The following is a 10,230-nucleotide window of genomic DNA, read 5'->3' on the forward strand; positions in this document are numbered from 1 at the left end:
TTTGTCAATTATACTGAGTTGGCCAAAAAGTTCATTCAAGTTCATCTGCATGTCAATAATATGGCTAAAAAATAAGAGCGAAGTTTATAAAATAGAGTACACATAAAGAAATTGGGATTTTTAAGGCATTTACTTTTATATAATTTTTAAAGGTTACATTCCATTTACAATCATTACAAAATACTGGCTATTTTCTCCATGTTGTACAATACATCCTCACAGTGTACCTTACACTCAATAGTTGTTACCTCCTCCTCTCCCTTTCTACTAGTGAACACTACTTTGTTATCTGTATCTGTGATTCTGTTTATTTTTTGTTATATTCACTACTCTGTTGTATTTTTTAGATTCCATATATAACTGGTATCATACAGCATTTCTTTCTCTGTCTGACATTTCATTTACCCTCCAAGTCTATCTATGTTATTGCAAACACCAAATTTTCTAATGGCTGAATTTTATTTAATTTTGTGTGTGCGTATATACACACCACATCTTCTTTATCCATTTTTATCTATTCAGATGCTGATGAACACTTAGGTTGCTTCCATATTTTGGCAATTGTAAACAATGTTGCTATGAGCACTAGATTCATGTAACTTTTCAAATTAGAAAATCCTAAAGACACTACCGGAAAACTGCTAGAGCTGATCAATGAATAGGATAAAAGTTGCAGGATACAAAATTCACGCGCAAAAATCTTTTGCGTTTTCATATACTAACAACAAAAGAGCAGAAAGAGAAATTAAGAAAGCAATCAAATTTACTATTGCATCAAAAAGAATAAAATACCTAGGACTAAACTGACTTAAGGAAGCAAAAGACATGTACTCCAAAAACTATAAGATGCTGATGAAAGAAATCAAAGATGACACCAACAGATGGAAAGATGTACTGTATTCTTGGGTTGAAAGAATCAACACTGTCAAAACAACTATATTACCCAAGGCACTCTACAGATTCAGTGCAATCCCTATCAAATTACTAATAGCATTTATCACAGAACTAGAATAAAAATTTTTACATTTGTATGGAAACAAAAAGACCATGAAGTACATCTTTCCATCTGTTTGTGTCATCAAAACTATGTTGAATAAAGGTGGTGAGAGTGGACATACTTGTTTTGTTCCTAATCTTAGAGGAAAAGTAGCTTTTTACCACTGAGTATGCTAGAGGGACAGGGAGGCCTGACGTGCTGCAGTCCATGGGGTCGCAAAGAATCAGACACGACTGGGCAACTGAACAACAACAGCAACATGCTAGCTGTGAGTTTGTTATATATGGCCTTTAGTATGCTGAGGTATGTTCCTTCTATGCCCACTTTCTGGGGGATTTTATTATAAACGGATGTTGAATTTTATCAAAAGCCTTCTTCTGCGTCTTCTGATATGGTTTTTATTCTTCAATTTGTTGATGGGGTGTATCATACTGATTGATTTGTGGATATTGAAAAATCCATGCATCACTGAATAAATTCCACTTGATCATGGCGTATGACCCTTTTAATGTTTTGTTGGATTCAGTTTAATAATCTTTTGTTGTTGATTTTTCCATCTATGTTCATCAGTTATATTGGCCTGTAATTGTCTTTTCTTTCTTTTTTTTTCTTTTGTGGTGCCTTTTTCTGATTGGTATTAGGGTGGTGGTGGCTTCACAGAATGAGTGAAGAAGTGTTTCTTCCAGATTTTTGGATTTGTTTCAGAAAGATAAGTGTTAACTCTTCTCTGAATGTTGGATAGAATTTGCCTGTGAAGCCATCTGGTCCTGGACTTTTGTTTATTGGGAGTTATTTAATCAACGACTGAATTTCAGTACTTATAACTTGTCTGCTTGTACTTTCTATTTCTTCCTGGTTCAGTCTTGGGAGATTCGCACCTTACTAAGAATTTGCTAATTTCTTCTAGGCTGTTCATTTTATTGGCATATAGTTGCTTGTAGTAATCTCTTACAGTCTTTTGTACTTTTGTGGGGTAATGTATCCTTTTTCATTTCTAACTTTACTGATTTGAGCCCTCTCCCTTTTTTTCTTGATGAGTCTGGTTTGTTGTTACTGTTTTGTCACTCAGTCATGTCCGACTCTTTGCAACCCATGGACTGCACCACACCAGGCTTGCTCAAACTCATGTCCATTGAGTTGGTGATACCACCCAACCATCTCATCCTCTGTCACTCCCTTCTCCTCTAGCCCCCAATCTTTCCCAGCATCAGGGTCAGCTCTTCACATCATATAGCTGAAGTACTGGAGCTTCAGCTTCAGCATCAGTCCTTCTAATTAACAGTCAGGGTTGATTTCCTTTAGGATTGACTGCTTAATCTCCTTGCAGTCCAAGGGATTCTGAAGAGTCTTCTCCAGCACCACAGTTCAAAACCATCAATTCTTAAGCACTCAGCCTTCTTTATGGTCCAAATCTCACACCTGTACCTGACTACTGAAAAACCCATAGTTTTGACTATATGGACCTCTGTCAGCAAAGTGATGTCTCTGCTTTTTAATATACTGTGAATCTGGCTAAATGTTCATTAATTTTGTTTATCTTTTCAAAGAACTACCTTTTAGCTTCATTGATCTTTTTATTGTTTTCTTGGTCTCTATTTCATTTATTTCTGGTCTTTACGATTTTATTACTTCTGCTAACTTTGGGTTTTGCTTGTTCTTCTTTCAGTTGCCTTAGAAAGCACCCATTTTAAATGAAAATTACAGTAACATCAAAAGGTAATTTTGTTAATTTTCTTATGCAAAATAGATTTTTAAGATTTGTTTTTCTGTTAAATCCAAAAATCTAGGAAATTTTGTTAATTAAAGGAAATAGTACAAAGAAAAGAAGACCAAAACCCACAAGATAGCCTGAATGCCAAGTTAAGGAGTTTGCACCTTATTCTATGGTCAATAAGTAAGGTAGCAAAGTTGTTTAAACATAAAACTATTGACTCCAGGATGTCATTTCATTAACAAACAGTAACTGAGTTACCACTATATGAAAGCACTTTTCTGATGCTGAGAGAAAAGTCTAAAACTCTGTCCCTCCTTTTTATATAGTCGTCAGTGGAAGAAAGTCTGTCTCTACTCATTATTTACATCTTTACCTATCTATTATTCATCAAGGGCAATATTTAGTAGTAAAAAAAAAAATCCTTTTTAAAAGGAAAATATGAGATTCCTATCAGTTCAGTCCCGTTGCTCAGTCGTGTCCGACTCTTCGCAGCCCCATCGACTGCAGCATGCCAGGCCTCCCTGTCCATCACCAACTCCCAGAGTTTACCCAAACTCGTGTCCATTGAGTCGGTGATGCCATCCAACTGTCTCATCCTCTGTCACCCCCTTCTCCTCCCGCCTTCAATCTTTCCCAGCATCAGGGTCTTTTCCAATGAGTCAATTCTTCACATCAGGTGGCCAAAGTATTGGAGTTTCAACTTCAGCATCAGTCCCTCCAATGAATATTCAGGACTGATTTCCTTTAGGATGGACTGGTTGGATCTCCTTGTTATTCAAGGGATTCCTATACTTATCAGTTTTAGTCTTAAAATGCTAAAACTGTAGGCATTTAAGTAGATACTATTTACCTAGGACTTTCAATTTAAGAGCAAACAGCAAATAAGCACTTCCTAGTATGACTTAGTAGTAGCAGTAGTAGCACCACTCACATTTTAAGCATTTTACATCTTTTAACTAATTTAATTCCCCTAACAATATTATGAAGAGAGACTTATTACTATATTATTGTTAAGATATGAATAGATTAGAATATATAACATGCATTATCTTTTTCCAGAATCAATGATGACACCAATTCTGCTAATGAAAATGTTTTATATACAGTTGCTGTATTATTCTCATGAGCACACAAATATCCTGTAATTTCTCTCATCTTTAAAAAAAAAAATCTTCTCTTGAGTTCACCTTCTTCTACACCATTTCTCTGATTCCCCCCCAATGGAAAACTTAAAAGAGCTATCTATGTGAGTTATCCCCACCTTCTCTCCTCTCAGCCTCTCTCAAGCCAGTCCAAAAAGGCTTTTGCCCCTGACACTACTGAAACCACTTTAGTCAAGATTATGATCTCAAAATGCTAAATATGATTCTTAATTTTCAGTCTTCATCTCACACGACGAGCAACCTGACAAAGGTCAAACATTTTCTTTGAGCCACTCTCCTTCTTTCCTTGGCTTCTATAACACCATTATCTTCAGGTTTTCTTAGCTTACCAGATGTTCTTTCTCAAACTCCTATGCTACTTCTTCCACACGTCCACAATTTAAATACATTCAAGTACCCAGGCTCAGTTCTTTTCTATCTATACAAATTCACATAATGTTTTCATATAGTCTCACAGCTCTACTAGAATGTATCTTTAACACTGCAGAGATATTTTAGCTATTCTGTTTAATGTCCTGCACCTAAAAGTGTCTAGCACATAGTAGATCCATACAATATATTTGGTCAATATATGAATGGATTAATAGTTTTAAATGTTATCTATAAAGTGATGAATCTCTAATTTATACCTCCTGCCAGGATCTCTAACCTTAACTCTAGACATATCTATCTGCTATCTCCACTTGGATGCATAATAAACATCTCACACTAACCAAGTTCAAAAGAAAACTCAAATCACCCTCTCAATGGCTTCTTCAACTGACCACTTAGTAAAGATCAGTTCCACCCTTCTAGATTCTCAATACAAATTTTGAAATTATTCCTAATTCCTTTTCTCTCACACCAGATCTGTCAATAAATACTGTGAATTCTGCCTTCAAAATACACTCAGCACTTGACTTCTTCTCCCTACGTCCACCACAATCACTATGGTCCAAGTTATTATCATATCTCACCTGGATGAATGCAATTGACTCCTAACCTGTCTTATTGCTTCTTGTCCACCTCCACCCCACAATTTGGGCCTGTTCTCAGAACCACGGCCAGAGAAGTTTAAAAAAAAAAAAAAAAACACCTTCAGTCAAATCACATCACTTTTCTGCTCATAATCTTAAAATTATTCCTATTTTCGTCTGAGTAAAGGCCCAAATCTTGAAAACTGCCTATAAAGCTCTACTCAGTCTGGCCCTATTACATCTCTGACCTCATACACTACTATTCCTCTCACTCTGTTCCAGTCACATTGGCTTCTTCTGCTGTTCCTTCCAAAGGTTAAGCATATTCCACCTCAGGCCCTTTTTCTTAGTTCTTTCTCCCTGGAATGCTTTTCCCTAGATATCTGTAATCTACTTGTTTCATCATCCTGCTCAACTGTCCCTTTCTCTGAGTTTTTCCCTATCACCATATTTTAAACTCCCAATTCCAATCCCACTCCCTTGTACACATAAAAGCTGTATTTCCGCACATCATTTATCATCTACTACATTACTACATACTTTCTGGGACATGTGCTAGAAAAGGACAAGAATTTCTATTTGTTTCATTCACTACTGTATCCCTGGTGTTTAAAGCTGTGGCTGTAAGTGATTATGAGTGAAATCGCTCAGTCGTGTCAGACTCTTTGAGACCCCCAAAGACTATACAGTCCATGGATTTCTCCAGGCCATTATACTGGAGTGCGTAGCCTTTCCCCTTGCCAGGGGATCTTCCCAATCCAGGGATAGAACCCAGGTCTCCTGCTTTGCAGGGGGATTTTTTACCAGCTGAGCCACAAGGGAAGCCCTGGTATACAGTAGGTGATCAATACTCTGTTGAAAGAATGCTTTCATTTCCACCACAGGGCCTAATAATCATCTGGCCTGGCATGTCAGGAAAAGATCATAAAGCTTCTCTAAGATTTCTTCCAGTGCTCTAAATCCTGGAAGGATTATACTTTGCCTAGAAAGAAAAACTGTGCTTTGTCTATTCAACCACAAGGAGGAGTTGAGAGGAAGAACTGAGCAAAGAAATGTCCCTTGCTTTTCCTCTGGCAACCTCAAGGTGGAAGAAAACTGGATTTGGAGGGGACTCTACTGAATGAATGATTTTCTCCATACTATGAGTTAACACACAAACGCAAACACTGAAGACCGCAACCCCAAATGCCACAGAGGCCAAGGAAATCAACACACGGGCCATTGAGAACTGGAAGGGTGTTTCTTTAACTCCACCACTAAGAATTCTCCATAAATCCAGGGGAAGAATTCCTACAAGCGCAGAGACACGTAACTCACACCTGAAGGCCAAGGTGTTTCAGGCTGCCGGAACTCTCTCGCCTCAAGGCTATTAAGTCCGTTCTATTTAATACTTAAAGCACCTGCAATAATTAAAACAGTACGGGCAAGGCGGTGCAAGATTTCAATTCTCAGGTCTGGCTGATGGCATGTAAAGTCTTGATTCATTAAACAGCGAAATCAATTTCCCACAGGATTTTGACTCACCGCCACCTGTTGATCCCCACGTTGGAGGAGCCGGCGAACCAGGGGTCGAGTATGTAGACGCAGCGGATGGTGTCGGCGCCCTGGATGCACTCCTTCAGGGCGGGGTTGTCGTGAAGCCGGAGCCCCTTTCGGAACCAGTGCACGGCGTTCACCCCCATCCCGGGGGCTGGGGGCGGGGGGGGCGGGTGCCGCGGTGCGGCGCCGCCGAGCTCCTCAGCCGAGAAATTCAGGGTAGGAGGGTCCGGCTCATAACCGACACCTCCGAACGCAGGAGAATCGCCGCACCCAAGGAGTGAGGAAAGCAGAGCAGGGGAAGGAAAAGATGAGTCCGAGGAAGGGACTGGAGAGGGAGAGGGCGCTGGCGGCGCAGCTGGAAGATGAATGGAGGTTGCCCAGTCAGCGGAGTCCCGGTGTGACGCCCTTCAGGAGCCGGCACCCGCCGCCACCGACTGGAAAAGACGCGTAACTTCGAAGTCCCCGGACCTCTGGAGGCTGACCAAGTTCCACAAGCCCGAGACTCCACCACGGCCCGCGCGGGCGCGGGCAGCCCCAAGAGGTTCTCTGCACGGAAACCTCGCCCACCGAGGCGGCCCCTGAGGAGCAGACGGCCCCGCCTGAGGCGAGCCACCGACAAGGATGAGAGAGAATTCAGTCACTGTCGGCCACGCTGCCTCTCGGCCCGGGTAAGAGAAGTGAGGACAGAGCACGCAAGGCGGTGGTCGAGGCCGCTGGACCGCTGCCGGCCGGTGACCCGTCCCGAGGCTGCCCGGGTGACTCCGCCGCCACCGCCGCGTCAGCGGCTTCAGCCCCGCCTTCGGCTCCTCATTGGCGGGCGCGCTCCCCACGTGACCACCGGCACCTCACGTTTCTGAAGTGTGTTTACTACAGCGGCTCCGACTGGGGTATCAGCTTGCACTTCAGTCGCTTCTAGGAGGCGGCAGCTGCTCCATGTCAAATCCATCGGTCCTCTCCCAGACGCTAGACACTTTGCCTCTGTCCCTTTTCTCGGCCAACAAATCGCGGTTGCCTGAAAGCGCCCAGAGTGAGCCGAGGCCCCATGTGAGGGAAGACTTAGCCCCGCCCTCGGGGGCTGTGAACGTCCACCATTGGCTGAGACTCGCTGAGACCCGGATGAGCACGGGGATGCGGGGAGCTAGAGAGCTCGCGCTCTGCGCGTGAGGGCGCGCGTGCGCTCTCGCTGCGTTTCGGAGTCAAGGAGGGCGGGGCCGGCGATCCGGAGGGCGGGGCCGGCGATCCGGAGGGCGGGGCCGGCGATCCGGAGGGCGGGGCCGGCGATCCGGAGGGCGGGGCCGGCGATCCGGAGGGCGGGGCCGGCGATCCGAAGCGCGCTTGGGAATTCCTCCCGCGGAGTTCGCGGAAGGCGTGGAGACATCGCGGTGTCTTCCAGGAGTCGGAACGAGGATCCGGCGGGGAATGAGTGAGGGCAGGATGGAGTGGAAAGAGCAGAGTAGGAGGCTCCACATCGACTTAGAGCCCAAAACATGTGTTTCCATCCAGCTTTAGCTGGAGAACCCAACCCTACTTTGGAGTGTATAGAGCTGGCTCCCTTCTCATTCTTGTGCCCCTAGCGTTACTGGATCCTTGTACGAGCTCTGGGGAAGAGGATTAATTCGGAGGGTGGTGCCAGGCATCCCTGGAACTCCTTAATACTATCTCTGTGTTGTCAACATGTCAGCCTTCCTTTCTTACACCTAGTGCGGTTTACAGGGCTCTTTGCGATGGGGACTTTGCCTACCCCTCTAAGGACAATGAACTTCAGGCCTTGCTGTTCCTTGATTTAGTCACTAAGTCGTGTCCAACTCTTGCGACCCCATGGACTGTAGCCTGCCAGGCTCCTCTGTTCATGGGATTCTCCAGACAAGGAATGGGTTGCCGTTTCCTTCTCCAGGGGATCTTTCCCACGCAGGAATCGAACCTGGGTCTCTTGCATTGCAGGCAGGTTCTTTAGGGACTGAACTACAAGGGAATCGCTGTTCCTTAGGCATGCAATAACTTTAGGTTCATTCAACAATCACTTATTGAATGAAACTGGCACTATTTAAAGTACGGGAGGTACACAGAGAGAGGAAGAGAAAAGCCCTCTTGAAGTTCACGATGTGTCTCCTAACCTTTATACGTGCTGTTTTTCGCTCTGTAAATGCTGTTTAGAATCTGCCGCTCACTACAACACCTTTGAGCTAGGGAATATATTTCGACACAGTCAAATGTTTATTGAATGAAAGAGTGAATGAATTAATTCTGTTTGTCACCAGTGTGTTTCACAAGGCTAAAAGGAGGAAAGATATGGCAATTATTACAAACCGAGTTGTGTACCTCTAAAAGTCATGTAACCCCTAGTACCTGTGAATTTGACCTGACTTGGAAATAAGATCGTTGCAGATGATGAAATTAAGATGAGGTCATTCGGGGACCAAATCCAATGACTAGTGTCCTTATAAAAGGGGAAATTTGGATGCAGACAGCAGTCTCATACTCGGGAGAGAAGGCCTTATGGAGATTGGACTTCAGTTCAGTCAGTTCAGTTGCTCAATGGTGTCCGACTCTTTGCAACCCCATAAATCTCAGCACACCAGGCCTCCCTGTCCATCACCAACTCCTGGAGCTTACTCAAACTCATGTCCATCGAGTCGGTGATGCCATCCAGCCATCTCATCCTCGGTTGTCCCCTTCTCCTCCTGCCCCCAGTCCCTCCCAGCATCAGAGGCTTTTCCAATGAGTCAACTCTTCGCATGAGGTGGCCAAAGGACTGGAGTTTCAGCTTTAGCATCAGTCCTTCCAAAGAACACCCAGGACTGATCTCCTTTAGGATGGACTGGTTGGATCTCCTTGCAGTCCAAGGAACTCTTAAGAGTCTGCTCCAACACCACAGTTCAAAAGCATCAATTCTTCGACGCTCAGCTTTCTTCACAGTCCAACTCTCATATCCATACATGACCACTGGAAAAACCACAGCCTTGACTAGACGGACCTTAGTCGGCAAAGTAATGTCTCTGCTTTTGAATATGCTATCTAGATTGGTCATAACTTTCCTTCCAAGGAGTAAGCGTCTTTTAATTTCATGGCTGCAATCACCATCTGCAGTGATTTTGGAGCCCCCCAAAATAAAGTCTGACACTGATTCCACTGTTTTCCCATCTATTTCCCATGAAGTAATGGGACCAGATGCCATGATCTTAGTTTGGCTGCCATAAACTAAGGACCTACTCGAAACTAGGAGAGTAGCCTGGAACAGATCCTTCCCTAGTGTCTTCAGAGGGAGAATGGCCCTGCCAACGTTTTGATTTCAGACTTCCAGCCTCCAGAACTGTGAGACAATAAATTCCTGCTCTTTTAAGCCACTCATTTTGGGGTACATTGCCACTGCAGCTCTAGCAAACTAATACAGCAGCAAAATAAGTTTCATCATCTAGTGAGCCAGTATGTCTGGATGTCTTTCCTAACCCTGCTTTTGTTGCCATAGGAAGGACATAGCATCCTCTCTTCAGTTTGCTAAGAACATTTAAAATTATATAGTATGTGAAAGCCTGTTGTTCACTATGAAGCATTAAACAGTTATTTTTATGAGGGTGAGCCTTGATTAATTACCACTCCAAGGGGCCGATCACTTTTGTAGAGGATGTGGCAGACAGAGCTGTGCCTTCACTTGGATTGTCTCATACTCTAGGGCCTAACATACTTTTAAAAATACAATGTTTCATGTTTCATTTTAGGCAGTTTGAAAATAAGCAGAGTATGTCTAAAGATATAATTATTTTCAAGCAGCCAAATGAAACAGTGGAAGATAGAATATTGATTTGTGTGGAATTGGTTTATGTTTGCCAACTGTCCATTCAATAAAGATGGATCTTTTAAACA

General features: G+C 43.3%; 1 protein-coding gene across 2 annotated transcripts in view; it reads right to left on the minus strand.

The window, feature by feature from the left end:
• CRY1 (cryptochrome circadian regulator 1) overlaps positions 1–7,294 on the minus strand; it is an 83,766-nt gene extending 76,472 nt beyond the window's left edge. For both annotated transcript variants that reach the window (XM_052639727.1, XM_052639726.1), the window contains exon 1: positions 6,355–7,294. In XM_052639727.1, coding sequence (XP_052495687.1) covers positions 6,355–6,512 — 158 coding nt within the window. In that variant the 5' untranslated portion in view covers positions 6,513–7,294. The remainder of the gene's footprint in view (positions 1–6,354) is intronic.
• Between the last annotated feature and the right edge of the window lie 2,936 nt (positions 7,295–10,230).

This window comes from Budorcas taxicolor, chromosome 5, assembly GCF_023091745.1.
Source record: "Budorcas taxicolor isolate Tak-1 chromosome 5, Takin1.1, whole genome shotgun sequence".
In the NCBI taxonomy this organism is placed as follows: Eukaryota; Metazoa; Chordata; class Mammalia; order Artiodactyla; family Bovidae; genus Budorcas; species Budorcas taxicolor.